At 34.1% G+C, this 15,939-nt stretch overlaps 2 protein-coding genes across 2 annotated transcripts in view; both read left to right on the top strand.

Moving 5' to 3' along the window:
* The first annotated feature begins 45 nt into the window (after window positions 1-45).
* Window positions 46-9,643, top strand: LOC100182776 (GPI ethanolamine phosphate transferase 2-like). Its single transcript, XM_002123302.5, has 16 exons — window positions 46-271; window positions 447-579; window positions 928-1,136; window positions 1,394-1,606; window positions 1,995-2,186; window positions 3,073-3,206; window positions 3,720-3,834; window positions 4,130-4,251; window positions 4,579-4,759; window positions 5,108-5,371; window positions 5,623-5,887; window positions 6,261-6,468; window positions 6,970-7,224; window positions 7,675-7,825; window positions 8,075-8,252; window positions 8,846-9,643. The coding sequence occupies exons 1-16, from the start codon at window positions 161-163 to the stop codon at window positions 9,067-9,069; spliced, it is 2,955 nt and encodes a 984-aa protein (XP_002123338.4). The 5' UTR covers window positions 46-160; the 3' UTR covers window positions 9,070-9,643.
* Window positions 9,644-9,648: 5 nt separating this feature from the next.
* The window catches only part of LOC101243310 (adhesion G-protein coupled receptor G6-like), a 10,256-nt gene continuing 3,965 nt past the window's right edge, over window positions 9,649-15,939 (top strand). Inside the window, exons 1-14 of the mRNA XM_026837333.1 lie at window positions 9,649-10,007; window positions 10,373-10,489; window positions 10,979-11,082; window positions 11,549-11,638; window positions 11,897-11,968; window positions 12,026-12,106; window positions 12,499-12,558; window positions 12,634-12,732; window positions 13,026-13,251; window positions 13,687-13,847; window positions 13,915-13,995; window positions 14,259-14,393; window positions 15,171-15,310; window positions 15,807-15,930. Coding sequence (XP_026693134.1) covers window positions 9,935-10,007; window positions 10,373-10,489; window positions 10,979-11,082; window positions 11,549-11,638; window positions 11,897-11,968; window positions 12,026-12,106; window positions 12,499-12,558; window positions 12,634-12,732; window positions 13,026-13,251; window positions 13,687-13,847; window positions 13,915-13,995; window positions 14,259-14,393; window positions 15,171-15,310; window positions 15,807-15,930 — 1,563 coding nt within the window. The 5' untranslated portion in view covers window positions 9,649-9,934. The remainder of the gene's footprint in view (window positions 10,008-10,372; window positions 10,490-10,978; window positions 11,083-11,548; window positions 11,639-11,896; window positions 11,969-12,025; window positions 12,107-12,498; window positions 12,559-12,633; window positions 12,733-13,025; window positions 13,252-13,686; window positions 13,848-13,914; window positions 13,996-14,258; window positions 14,394-15,170; window positions 15,311-15,806; window positions 15,931-15,939) is intronic.

The raw sequence follows: 15,939 nt of genomic DNA, 5'->3' as shown, positions 1-15,939 counted from the left end.
GCGGGAAGATTAGGGGAATACCCATATACGTTGAGTTTGTTTTGGATTTTTTGTTGATTGCGTGTTCATGTCCTAATTCGTTATTTAAATATATTTTTAACCAGTATCAGATAATGTGTTAATGCCTTTATACTAGTATACTAGTACCTACTTTTTCTTTATGGTCTACGGTTGTAGCAACGTTTGTTTTAAGCCATTTACGATGAAAACGAAGAGAAATCTTATCATATGTTATTTCATCAGTTTCTTTGGACTTCTGCTATTTATAAAGGTAAGGATACTAAATTGACTTTATTGATTGTGTTAATTTCATTTTTTTAATATGAATATGTTTTATTGAGATGAAAAATGCAGTGCAGTAAATTCCACACTGTTGTAACAACTTACGTTTTCTTGCCACGTTACGATATATAAGTTACATTCATTTGTTCATTGTATCAATTTAGGGTTTTTTCCCCATGAAATCTGGCACAGCGGGAATAGCGACATCTAGTGACATACCTCCTGCTCCAACCAACGCTGATCTTGAGGCAGAAATGCTGACTCAGCAGTTTAAAGATGCTGACTCATTATCCTACGGTGAGAGTAACACTCACAAATTTATATGCGTGATAACTCATAAACAGGCATGAGGTGTATGGAGTAGAACACCTGTGTTATAACGATTGTCGTTGCCCTACCACACGATGATAGATAGGTTACATACATGGCAACTCGTAAGCTCGTAAGAAAGAACAAACACTCACAAAGTTAAGTATGTGGTAACTTGTAAGCGGGTACAAGGTGTATGAAACTGAACACCCATGTTATAACGACTGTAATTTTTCTAGCCACGCTAGGATAAAGTTACATTACATTCATTCACATTTATCATATACTGGTACGGTATTCATATCTTTTATATCGGTATTCATATCTTTATCCAAGATTCCAATTTGCCAAGTCACGCTTCACCAATCAAAGCTCCATTTACAAAACTGGTGATCATTATTGTGGATGGCATGAGGTTGGACTTTATACAGGGGAACCACCTAAAGGGAGATATGCCGTTCCTATACAAAGCACTACATGCTGGAAATGCATTGAGTTTTACTTCACATGCTGAAGCCCCTACAGTTACCATGCCTAGACTTAAGGTATTGTTAAAAACTTATAATATATTGTTAAATAGATGTGGGTCGTTTTTATTATCTATTTTAGATATATTGTAACTTTGATATATGACATATTTGTGTATGAATATCTTAGGGGTATCTGGAGTGATATGTTAACATTTAAAGCAAACTTGACCTATATATTCTAGCAATCTATCACCCAGTTGTCTGCCCCCTCCAAAAATGCACTGTAAATTAAAATAGTTTCTAAATATACAAAAAAACAATTTTTGTTTAAGTCACTCACAACCGGCAGCATCCCTGGTTTCATTGATGTTGTTTTCAACCTGGATCAATCTTCTGCTCTTAAAGAGGACAACATCATTGGAGGGATGAGAAGGAATGGAAGGAAGATGGTGTTCTATGGCGACGATACTTGGATCAAGTTGTTTCCTGAAAGTTTTACGAGGAAAAACGGAACAACCTCTTTCTTTGTGTCTGACTATACAGAGGTATTTCAATCTCATTGATTTAATTTGAATAAGAGACTGACGATGCCATTTGGGCAAAATATGTATTTCTTTTATTATACAATTAGATTGACTTGATTTTCGTCTGTTACGTTTTCGTAGCACCTGATACTTACTTCGATGTTTATGAAAGAATGAATAAATAAATGTAACTTATATATCCTCGTAGTGGGGCAACAACAATCGTGTTCCATTTTATACACAGATGTTCCGTTTTATACATCTGGTGCGTTGTGCCCACTTACGAGTTACCACGTATGTAACTTTGTAGGTAGTAATATATTCCACACTCACTGTAAAACTTGACCAAAAAAAGGAAACATTTTTGATACTATATTGGTTTAACTGTTCCTGCCTTTTGTCTTAACAGGTTGATAATAATGTAACATGGAACTTGGAGCAAGAGTTGCAGAATAATAAAGCCTGGGATGTAATGATTCTACATTACCTTGGTCTGGATCATATTGGGCATTTATTTGGCCCTAAATCAACTCTTGTTGGGCCTAAACTTAGGGAAATGGATGAAGTTTTCAAAAGAATTTATTCTGAATATGAAAAGCAGGTACGATTAATTCTTTACAAGGCTTTCTACTGTATATGGATGAGGTCCTATAGCTTGACACGGCAGGGGACCTAGAATGCTGGCCAGAGTTGCTTCAGTGATAACTTCTAAGGGATTTTATAAACCGGTTTTGTGTATGGATGAATTGAACTATTTTTCATTGTGTGGTGGGGCAACGACGGTCGTTAAAATATAGGTCCAGGTGATCTGTTTTATATACCTATATGTAGCAGAGGTCCTACAGCTTGGTACAATTGGGAGCTGGGATTTAGACCAGAGTTGGCCAGATTTCTATCATTATTACAATTTTACTTGCCTAATGGGTAATGCCCCACAAATCGGAGGTCATTTTTAGGTTATATACTTTAAAATCGTATAAGGTGATTAAATTTGCTCATTTTTTCCTGGATGTTCTCTACATAGAATATTCAGGTGTAATGTGAGCATACAGTGATGCAGGGTGGTTTGTGGTTGGCAGCTATTATTGACTGTGACTGAACCATGTTGCGAACATTATTATCTGTTAATTAGCCAACTTTTAAAAACAGTAAAACACCTATGAAAAGTGGTGCAAATATCTCAGGGTTTATTGTTTTGTTGACACTTTGTAAAACTAGCTGTCAAAAATACTGAAGTGTTAATCAAATACAACTTAACTTATATAAACACCTGTGAAAAGTGGTGCAACCAATTCAAGGTTATTGTTTTGTTGACACTTTGTAAGTACTGTCAAATGCCAACAGAAATTACCCTAACTCAGTGTTCAATAATAGGTTGTAGCATCCTGGGTGTTGGGGTAATGGACCAACTCTGACCTAAATCCCATAGCATACCTTGTGTAGGACCTCACCCATAGAATAGTGTCATAAATAGGCATTTATTGCAGAAAGATACATTGATAGTTTTAACAAGTGATCATGGTATGAGTGCTCATGGGAGCCATGGGGGAACCACCCAACCTGAGACAGCTACTCCACTAGTTTTTCTCAGCCCCTCCATTCATAATAAACAGGACAAGTTGTGAGTGGAACATATTTCATTACTTTGACATTATTTTTTCTTTAGTTTTTTTTAGAACATAAACAAAATGGTACTAAAATTGCTTAATTTTTGCATGCTTAACATAACACAAGTAATATTTATATATTGGAATACTTCCGAATACAGTAACCTAGCGATTTGATTAGCAAAAATTAAATTATCAAAAAATGTAGAAAAGGAAATTAGCAGCAAAGCGACAGTAGTTAAAACATGATGTAAAAAGTACTTTATTAAAAGACTAATAGTATCAAATAAAACCGTGGCTGTTAAACCCACAATACAGTATAAATTACCTTAAATTGAATTTTAACTTTTATATTGATTATTATATAAATTAAGTCACACTGAATTTACATTAGCTAAAAAGTACTTGAGTAAAGTATGAAATAAAAGCGTGGCTGCTAAACCCACAGGCCACAATACAGTATAAACTAACCTAAATTAAATTTTTACTTTTATAATATAAATAAACTCATTAAATTACCATAACAGCAAAGATGGAACAGAAATAGTTGAACAAATCGATTTTGCTTCAACCATCTCAATCCTAATGGGCATCCCTATTCCCCTTGCATCAGTGGGGTCACTAATATCACCAATGTTACAGGTATTTATATGAAATAAATACTTTAACTATTCCGGCTTACTTGTGGAGTAATATACCTTTTTGAAGTACAATTTCTGTTTATATAGTAGGGTGTCAGAAGATAAGGCAACTTTTCATTTTATTCTTTCGCTTCATTTGGTAGTAAACAAAGAACATTTAAAGAATTATATAATTGTGTTTTCACGACTCCCATGGACCGTTGTTAATTGTTTAAAACACGATCGGGACATTTGGATATTATAAGGTGTCTCATCTTTCCCCACCCTACTATATATCTCTTGTTATCAAACCACAGAACATTTCACCCAAAGATCTTCTTCATAGTTTACAATATAATTGCCATCATTTGCTGAGAGGTTTATCTATGGACGGAAAACTAGAGCAAGGAAATGAAGACAACGCTATTAATTTATACAGGTATAAGAGTCACATTTAAATTTTTTTTTAAATAAATTAGAGGTGGCATTGTTAAAATGCAATTGTACTTTTACACTGCCTGTAATATTAAGTCTATGTTGTGTTTAATTCTTCCTTTAAATGTATAAGTGGTAAATTATTACAGAAAAATTAACCGCCTACAAAGTTACATATGTGGTAACTCGTAAGCAAGCACAAGGTGTATGAAATAGAACACCGGTGTTATAATAACTCTAGTTGCCCCGCCATGCGAGGATAAATAAGTTACATTCATTTATTCATTTAGTGACTAAACTAGTGTTAGCCTTTAAACCTCCCTTATTTCAGAAATGGACTCCAATTCCATGGTAGTTACATTTATGGGGATGCAACAGACAAAACTCATACTCTCAAAGCTGCAGTGGAAAGTTACCAGAGAAGCCAAAAACTTTCCACTGACCTTTTGACCTCTGACCTAGCTAAATATAACTATGGGTGGATGGGTGTGGGGTTCGTGGTGCTGTTTATGGTAAGATTAAATATTAATATGTTGTTAAAACACAGTCTGAATAATATTTCCTATATGGGTCGTTGTTAGAGGACTTGGGATATAGGCCAAGTTTGGCAATATATAAATAGTATGTAGCTTGTTTATCTCGTTGCATGGGGCAATGACATACCTACTTCAGAGTTACCATTTGTGTAAGCTACACTTATAAGTGCATTAAACCGAGTATTGTTTGGTTACGCTGCAAGCACCTAACCACTAAGCCATGGTGCCAGTACTGCCAGACAATATCTACTTTAAACTGATATCAAATAAATATTATAAAATAGATCGTCTAGCTCCAAAACTTATTTTTTCTATTTTCCACAGGGTTTTTGTGGTGTTATATTCTCATGGCTAAAAACTTTACTCCGTTACAAACGTGGCTCAAAATTTCCCGGGCTTGCGCCTTTAGTTGGGGGATTCACCTTGCATATAATAACCTTGTCTGGAAGTAGTTTTGTAGAAGAGGAACACCAAATATGGAATTTTCTTACTGCCTCACTCTCGCTTGGCCTCCTAGTGGCCGTATTACGAGCAACAGCGAGATTGAGTTTTAACGAAAAGAAACAAAATTTGTTGTACAGTGAAGAGGTATGTTTAAATTTTTTTTAATTTCCTAGGGATGTTTTTGCACTCAAAGGCCTTTTTACAAATTAGATAAGTTAAAAAATTACTATTTTTTTTTAAATTTCTTTCCCAAAAAATTGTTTTCTTACATTTCTTTTTGTACAATTTATTTCTCTATATATTTTTTTTATATATATTTTATTTTTTATTTTTTTTATTTTCTATATTTTTTTTTATTTCTATATATATATATATATTTTTTTTTTTCTACAAAGGTCCAACAAAGTCATTCAAGTTTACGCTTGCGTAAAGAAGTCACCATAGAGGTCCCTCAATGGAAAGTTGTCCCTGTTGCCGATAGCGACAACTCCCAACCACATAGTGGCGATGGAGAGTCAGAAATCTACAAAGATCACCATAAAGTTATTAACCCATCATATTATAAAGCTGTGGCCATGAGTTGTGTGTTTGTGATGTCACACAGGGTATTGAGGTCATGGAATCAATCAGGGGTCAAACATGCAGAGGATCCAGATATTGGTAAATTGTGTTTTAACTATCTAGTAGGGCTAAGCTGAATGAATTTATGAAATAAACAACGCTAGTCGTTATGGGAAAACCATTTTTGGGTGTTCTGATTCTTATATATAGAGGAGGTCATACAGCTTGGCACACTTGGGACCTGGTTACTCGCAAGCTGGCACGAGGTGTAAGAAACAGAACACCTGGGTTATAACGACCTACGTTGCCCTGCCATGTGAGAAAGTAAGTTACATACTTGGTAGCTCAGAAGCTGACACGAGGTGTATGAAACAGAACACCCGTTTTTTTTCTCCCTTTCAATAATTATCAACTATACATTTAAAAACTATTCAGAAAAAAGAGTTGTTTTATATTGTTCCTATTTCCATAGGTGATTGGTTCAATTTACCAGAGAACAAAATCTACTTGTCTTTATTGTCTGTTGTTTCTTTGAGCTTGTTATTCTTCTTGTTGGAAGTTTTAACAACAACAAGGGATTGTTTAAGAAGTATTTTATCGATGGTAGCATTCATCATGGTGTATTTATACCGTGTGTGTACTGGTGTTATGGTGATGCCAATGTCTTATGGAAATTCAAGGTAAATGTAATATAAGGGTTGGAATAATCCCCCCTTAAGGTTTAAGGGGGGGGAAAATATTAAAAAAAAAAAGGATAACGTAGTTTATGACGTTGTATTGGCATTACGTAGTTTTTTATTCTTCTGTTTAAAAATGATAGCGAAGATCCCAATATTTAACTATAAAACTATAAAAGAGAGCGTCAGTTGAAAGGTATGACTGTTAAACCCCTATTTAAATGACTGTTTTGAACACCTTATATTTGTCAATCTTCGGGCCAACTCTGGCCTAAATCTCAGGTCCAATGACATACCTTGCTGTAGGACCTCACACACATAGAATAGAATGTGTATATACAATGTTGGGGCAAAGCCAACTGTGACTGCGGATAAAAGTTAGAGTTAGCCCATTATCCACACAAGCCAACTGTGACTGCGGATAAAAGTTAGAGTTAGCCCATTACTCACATGTAAACCTTGTTTCAAATTAAAAAACACATTTAACAAATTCAATATTTTTAGCGGATTATTCGAATCCCGGATCGTCTTTCTGATCCTTGGCATCCTCATCTTAAAGATCATCTTCCATAAAGTAAATAATCACGGAAGACCAAGATCCTGTTCTTCTCCATCCATCCTTTGTTCCCGGGAAGACTCAGTGATGAAGATGTGCGATTGCGTTCAGTCATCAGTGGTCATTATGTCTTCCCTATTAGTGAGGCCGCATAATCATTTTGTCATCGTGTTGAATCTTGGGCTGTATCTTGTGTTGTTCAGGTGGGTCCTCATGCTCGCTGTCGAGTTATAACATGGGTGTCTTCTTACACACCAGACACACATGGTGTATTCATACACCTCATGCTTACTGTCAAGTTATAACATGGGTGTCTTTTTATACACCAGACACACATGGTGTACTCATACACCTCCTGCTCACTATCAAGTTATAACATGGGTGTCTTCTTATACACCAGACACACATGGTGTATTCATACACCTCATGCTAATTGTCCAGTTATAACATGTCTTCTTATACACCAGACACACATAGTGTATTCATACACCTCAGGCTCACTGTCAAGTTATAACATGGGTGTCTTTTTATACACCAGACACACATGGTGTACTCATACACCTCATGCTCACTGTCGAGTTATAACTTGTTTTTCTTTTATAAAACTTATCTCATTTTGTTATGTCGTCAAATATTTGCCGCGTCATCCCCAGGTTACTATGGCCGGTTGCCATGGAAGAAAAAGATTGGTTGCTAGACGACGTGTCGTTGGATGTGCGATCATGTGGAACCACCACAGGGATGGATGGAATGGGACGGGTTGCCATGGCGATGTGGTTCGCTCATATGGCTTACTTTATGTTGGTGAGGCTTTTTAAATATGAATTCATTCGTGAGTTACCATGTTTGCAGCTTACTTATCTTCGGGTAGCGGGCAATGACAGTCGTTATAAGCTAGGTATTCTGTTTCATACACCTTGTGTCCGCTTACCTCGTATGTAACTTTGTGGTTGATTTTTGGGAGGATTTTTATGTTTTTTAATGTATGGCCGACAATTTAAACAACCCATAATATTCTGGTTGTTATTATTTTTAACTTTTTATAATTTACAGGGAAATTCAAACAGTCTTGCAACAGTTGATTTATCAGCTGCGTACATCGGCCTATCTGGTAGTGAAGGGGTCATGAACTCTACGATGACCTTCATACTGGGGTCATTCGCTACATATATTGGACATATTATATGGATATCTTTATGTGTGGCCGATATTATTAAAGTTACAAAACCAGGTTAGTTATATTTATATATGAATATAGTAAAAAAGATGGGAAGTTATCAGCGCATTGTATAAGTAAATTATGTAAGGATATTATATAGTAGGGTGGGTTAAGATGGGACAACTTTTCATTCTGTTTCCTCGTCCCATTTTGTAGTAAACAAAAAACATTCAAAGAATTCTAAAACGGTACCTTCACAACTTCCAAAAACGGTTGTAAATCGTTTAAAACAGGATCAGTATATTTGGATATTATGTGCTAAAGATGCCACCCCACCCTACTATGTATATATAAGATGTTGTTGCTAAACAAATAAGTTAAATGTTGGGGGTTCCTAACAAATACATGGGCATTCTTTTAAATTTTAATTAAAGCGGAATGTTGGGATATTTTTTTGAAACATGGATGACAATATGTTTTAACTTTTAGTGTTCGAATCTCATGCCTAAAACAGCTTTCACCCTGCTGTTGAGTAAGGTTCCCTATGTTTGATGACTAAGAGTGTAACTCTTCCAATGTCATCATAGATTTTAAAAAGTAAAACAAAACACCTATGTTTGTATATATTCTTATAATACTCTGACCCTTAACTTTACCCCCTACAGACCTAGGGAATCCCCTAACCCCCACTTCTGACCCCACATCCAATGGGGTCTTGGGGTTATTGGCTGGGGTAAGGTTATTCCCCTTAATAGTGTACACCATCGTGGTCACCGGTCATCGGCATCACTTATTCATATGGAGTGTGTTTTCCCCGAAACTTCTTTATGATGTCATAACCACTTTTGTTTATGGTTGGATAATTTTCATAGCCGCGTTACTATGGTGATTTCTAAACCAGGGTTTACAATTTTTCTGCGACTTTTTTTAACCTATCTTTTTTGCGACCCTACACAGTTAGTAGTGTAATATAAGAAGTACTTTGTGTAAAACTGGTGAACTTTCGGTGACCCCTAAGGTTCGTTATGTGACCCCCAGTTTGGGAAGTCTTGGTCTAAACCACTGTTTCTACTTTAGAGGTTTTAGAACTATTTATTCAGTTGGGCGCTCATACTGTTTATTGTTGCGATTTCCTTGTTTTTTGGTTGCATATTTTGCAAAGTATTTTTTAAAAAATATTTAGTTTTTACATTTGGCAACTTAAATTTGTGTAAAAATCTCTTGAGAATGATATATTGGCATACATATGCAATGTACTAACTGTAGTCAAATTACCAAAATATTATGCAAAGATAAGTTTTGTAAAACAGTTATAGGGTAATAATCACTAATGTGGTGGTTTCAATTTTCCATTGGACATCAGTGTCATAATGCACATTGTTATGTTTAGAACTTTAATATTTATTATTGCACAATATTTATTATCTATTGTACTCATTAAATGTGCAAACTACAAAAAAAAACAAGTATGAATTTTTGCATAGCAGGGCAACAATTATTATTATAACAAGTTGTATATAACTTTGTGAGTAATTATGTTTTTTCTGTCTTTTAAAAAGCTGATTTCGACAAACGTGTACGTGACTTATATGCTATAAGTTGTTTGCAATTGGCATTAAGTATCTTGCCCAAAGTTGTGTATCCAAACACACAATAATCAGTTACCCTATTCATGTTAAACCTATTCACCTGTCAATCAAATAATTTCCTGACTTTTACAATGATATGTGAAGTCATTCACTCAAGTTACAGCCATGGACACTTGTGTAAAATTGATTTGTCTTTTATTTCTTATTACTAGCGTAAAAAGCATTTTTAAAACAAAAGGTAAGGCGTATTTTTTTGTATTTTTGATAATATTTATGTATTTTATTTATAAAATTCTTGTTTAAGTTGTATATATACGAGTTTCAGTGTTTAATTTTTTAAATGTTGTTGTACTATGTGTAATGTTTTATTAAATATTTGTATTTTACCCTGTATTGCACTCTATTATTTTTAACAGATGTAACTTTTTTCTGCCTGGCGTGGTAACAACAGTGTTTATAAAATACGGTGTTCTGTTTCATACACCTCATGCCCCCTTAGGAGTTACAATGTATGTAACTGTGTCGGTGGTTGTTTATTAATTATTTAAATGCTCAAAATAATTACAAACATTTTATATTTATTGATATTGCTTAATATTACAGATGTTTGTCCAGATAATGTGATCACATTTCGAACTCTTGGTCGTGAGATTAAAATGAGATTTAACTCCGTGAAAGTTGGTGAGACGTCATATTCACGGGAGACTTGTGATAATTCTGGTGAGTTTGTTTCATATAAAAGTTATCATAATTTGATTGTAATATTGTAAGTCCTATGTTTTGTTGGCTTTTTGTAAAACTAGCTGTCAAAAATACTGAAGTGTTGGTCAAATACAACTTAACTTAAATAAACACCTGTGAAAAGTGGTGCAACCAATTCAAGGTTATAGTTTTGTTGACACTTAGTAAAACTAACTGTCAAAAATACTGAAGTGTTGGTCAAATACAGCTTAACTTAAATAAACACCTGTGAAAAGTGGTGCAACCAATTCAAGGTTATAGTTTTGTTGACACTTAGTAAAACTAGCTGTCAAAAATACTGAAGTGTTGGTCAAATACAGCTTAACTTATATAAACACCCGTGAAAAGTGGTGCAACCAATTCAAGGTTACTGTTTTGTTGAACAAGCTGCCAAAAATATTAATTTATATAAGAAAAGTGATGCACCAAATTCAAAGTTGTTGTTTTTAACTTTCTCCCAACCACTAGACACATCACTGGCTTCAATCAAATGCACCAACAAAGCTGGATACCCAGAGTTTGACCTAAGTTACTTTAGAAGAAGTTCTTGTAAAATAAAACCACTAATAAAAGTAAGAAATTTATTGTTTTAATACAAACATTATATCCAATATGTATGGTACGATTTCACCATAAAATTTCGTTTTTATCTTAAAAAAGAAACATGCCCACAATGGTAGCAGTGTAGAGCCTTGAACCCGTGTCCCCTTGGATATACTCAGGCAAGCTAAGCACTGTGACACCAAATGCATGTCTCATAAAGGACCTATATAAAAATATTTTTATTTAATATAAAACACTTTAATTCAGAAATAGTAGATTTATTTCAAAAGAAGTTTAAATAGAACCTCTATGAGCTAATTAACATTTATAAATTCGGGTTTAATATCCATAATTTTATCATCACACGTTACCATTTTAATATAAAGCAGAACTGCTATTATGGCTTCATGTGTCTGGGCAAGACATTTAACAACAATAGCTCTAACCCAGAGGTCTCATTAAAGGACCTTTATTGAAATGTTTTATTTAATATAGAGCACAATCGCTACAAAGCAGACTCGCCACAGCACCAGTTCAACAACTGAACCAGACCCCTATATATCTACAACTGGTGTAATATTACAGGTTGGTGAACTCATATTTGATGTTATATATAGTTTATATGCATATTTATATGGCCTTTACATTAAGTGTGCATATGCCATAATGTTTTGAAATTTATAAACATGTTTTTACAAAAAAGAGTCGTGAGGATATGGTTTTATAATTCTTTGATTTGTCCTTGTTTACTACCAAATGGGACAGGAAAATAGATTGAAAAGGTGTCCTATCTTCCCCCACCCCACTATATGTACATAACTGTTATTACTGTTAACCTAACAGGCAACATCTATAGAACCAGTCACTACAACAAGCATTGATGAACAATCAACAACTTTAATACCAACAACATATGTAAGTTAATGTTACATTCCGTGTTTGCTACTTTATTCTTATGTGATATTTTATTAGACACAGCATATTTCTAGTACAGAGGGATTCAGTACACCTATAAGCACTCGTGTTTCAACATCTTATACTACTGCTAATATGGTAAGATCTTATATATAGTACTAGATTAGTTTATGGAATAAAAGAATAAAGGCAACTTATTTATCTTCGCATGTAGAGGCAACGACAGTTGTTATAACACAAGTGTTTTGTTTCATACACCTCGTGCCAGCTTACAAGTTACCACTTATATAACTTTTTTATCTCCAAGTGGTGGGGCAAAGATAGTAGGTATAACACGTGTGTTCTGTTTCATACACCTCGTGCCCGCTTACAAGTTACCATGTATATAACTTATTTATCTCTGCGTGGCGGGGAAACGATAACTTTGTGGATGATTATTTTGGGGCAATTTCTTTTTTTTATACTGGATAAAAGTGTAACTAACCACATGGCCACGGCACCAGGCCAAGTTATAAAATGTTTTTTTACAGCCTTCCTCTCCCACTGAGAATCCAACAACAAAAGGTTTAACAACAACTGTGGCTATACAGGTATTTAATGTTTAAATTATTTATCATGGTGGCCGCCATAGATAAGTTAGTGATCAAACCATTATTACATTACAGAGCACACATGCGGGAATAAAAAAGAACGCAACTCGTAAATTGAAAGTGAAAACTCTGAAAGGATTTCTTACAAACCATGCTACTTCCACGCAACACTTGGTGGGTTTACCAATCACAGTCTATTTATTTTACTTTTAGATGAATAAAATACCTATTTTCTTGTCAGTTTTAATACAAATGTAACAGCATAAATGACAAAATTACCTTCATTTTAAAACATTTTGGTTTAAAACCTAAAAACCTACTGTTTTTCTACTGTTAAGTATCTATACAAACAAGCAGAGCCAAAGTATATTGCACTCACCACATTAATCAATGAGGTTATATATATCATTAATTCATTATATTTTATTACTTAATTTCATTATCAATATTTTTTTATTTTTACCAAGATTTCAGTAAAAAGAGCTGAAAACTATTTACATATGGCGAGTGAAGTGATTCTGACATCACAGAACAAAACAATGAACATGTCCGATAACAATGAGTTTGATGTGACGCAAACAATCCAACTTATTGATGTCATAATCACCCACGTTAACCTAACTGGGGTGAACTCAGTTTTGCTGACATCAGCAAATTATGTGATGGACGTCAGACGTGTACTACCTTCTAATGGCAAGGAATAGTTTTAGTAATAAAATTTTAAACAAAAATTTAATTTCAACCACAAATCATAACCTATAAACCTAAGAAGCCAGGTTTGTTATATCTATGTTTGTTTAGTTAATAGTGTAAGAAAACTATTGAAAACACGATTGTTTTGTGTTATGTTAACACGATTGTTTTGTGTTATGTTATATAATGGTTGGTTAGTAAATGGTGTAGGAAACAAAGTGTCCAAAACAGGATTGTTATATAAATGTTATTGTTGCCAAGTATATTATAAGTGTGTAAAATGTCTTCTGGCAATTGTTTGTTTTTGTAATCTTAAAAGACTGATTTTTCGCCTGACCCAAGACATCATCAGAATTTGCTGTTAAAAGTCTTGAGAGTAATTTTGTACTAAATTAATTAAATATTAATTAAACTCCCGATTTTTTCCTTTTTTAGACAAGTCATTGTCTTTTAACAATACCTATTATCCCGATGTGAGTTTCGTTATTCCTCCCTCTGTCGTTAAACAATCAAACTCGACACTAGGGATCAGAGTTGGGTTCACTTTGTTTCAAAACGCAGAACTTTTTCCGTCAAAGAAATATAAGGTTTACAAGGTATGTTTGTATCCATGTTATAACTGGACAGTGAGCATGAGGTGTAACACATTATACTTATATTCAGGTCATATCAGCCAAAGTAACAGGTTTAATGGACAACACAATACTAAAAGATCCAGTTAAGTTTACCCTGCCTGCTAATCAGGTAAGATTTATGATACTATTTGTCACTAACTATAAGATGCTGGATTAAAATAAGTGTAGCTTTTTTATCCTCTTGTAGTGGGGCAACGACATTTGTTATAACACAGGTGTTCTGTTTCATACACCTCTTTCCCGGTTACGAGTTACCCGTATGTAACTTTGTGGGCGATTTTTATTTTACAACTGTTTAGCTGGCAATGTAGACAACCCATTATATCCCTATTATATTTTGCCTGTATGATGTAACAATGTTGTTTGTTACAGTCCTCTATGACATCACTAAGCTGTGGATTTTGGGATTTCAAAGCATCTGATTGGTCTACGCATGGGTGTATTATGACATCACAGTCACCGGTTATGTGTCAATGCAATCACATGACAAATTTTGCCATTCTTATTGTAAGTTGAAACTTAACTTGTATAAACAACTGTGAAAAAGTGGTGCAACCAATTCAAGGTTATTGTTTTGTTGACACTTTTTAAAACTAACTGTCAGAAATACTGAATTGTTGGTCAAATACAACTTAACTTATATAAACAACTGTGAAAAGTGGTGCAACCAATTCAAGGTTATTGTTTTGTTGACACTTTTTAAAACTAACTGTCAGAAATACTGAATTGTTGGTCAAATACAACTAAACTTATATAAACAACTGTGAAAAGTGGTGCAACCAATTCAAGGTTATTGTTTTGTTGACACTTTTTAAAACTAACTGTCAGAAATACTGAATTGTTGGTCAAATACAACTTAACTTATATAAACAACTGTGAAAAGTGGTGCAACCAATTCAAGGTTATTGTTTTGTTGACACTTTTTAAAACTAACTGTCAGAAATACTGAATTGTTGGTCAAATACAACTAAACTTATATAAACAACTGTGAAAAGTGGTGCAACCAATTCAAGGGTTATTGTTTTGTTGACACTTTTTAAAACTAACTGTCAGAAATACTGAATTGTTGGTCAAATACAACTTAACTTATATAAACAACTGTGAAAAGTGGTGCAACCAATTCAGGGTTATTGTTTTGTTGACACTTTTTAAAACTAACTGTCAGAAATACTGAATTGTTGGTCAATTACACCTAACTTATTTAGATGTTTAAAAATTAGCTGTATTTAATATAGATTTTTTGTAGTATGTTTGGACTTTTAAACCATTTTCATTTTCTTCCAGACAATACATTCACAAGGGAACCTAAACAAACTTAGCACACAAAGAAACAACTTAATTTTTCTTGATTACATCTCAAACATTGGATGTGGTTTATCCATAGTTGGTCTTGTAGCTACAATCATCATACATGCTTTGTTTAAGTAAGTTGTGTGTCTTGTATTTTACCTATAGTTAACTAACATTTGTGTCTGGTGTATAAGAAGTAACTCATGTTATAACTCAACAGCGAGCATGAGGTGTATGAATACACCATGTGTGTCTTGTGTATGAGAAGACACCCATGTTATAACTCAACAGTGAGCATGAAGTGTATGAATATACCATGTGTGTCTGGTGTATAAGAAGACACCTATGTTATAACTTGACAGTGAGCATGAGGTGTATGAATACACATGTGTGTCTGGTGTATAAGAAGACACCCATGTTATAACTTGACAGTGAGCATGAGGTGTATAAATACATCATGTGTGTCTGGTGTATAAGAAGACACCTATGTTATAACTTGACAGTGAGCATGAGGTGTATGAATACACATGTGTGTCTGGTGTATAAGAAGACACCCATGTTATAACTCGACAGTAAGCATGAGGTGTGTTTAACATACAAACATAGAAATATAATACAACCTATCTACAGAAAACTGCACCGTCACATTACTCAGCACATTCTACTCCACCTAAGCATGACTTTGCTTTTTTCATATCTACTTTATGTATGTGGGATTAATGCTACACAAAATTTCACCACCTGTCTCACTATCGCCACCTTG

Source organism: Ciona intestinalis, chromosome 13 (assembly GCF_000224145.3).
Source record: "Ciona intestinalis chromosome 13, KH, whole genome shotgun sequence".
NCBI lineage: Eukaryota > Metazoa > Chordata > Ascidiacea > Phlebobranchia > Cionidae > Ciona > Ciona intestinalis.
The sequence above is the reverse complement of the archived record's forward strand: the minus strand, read 5'-3'. Positions and strand labels throughout refer to the sequence as shown.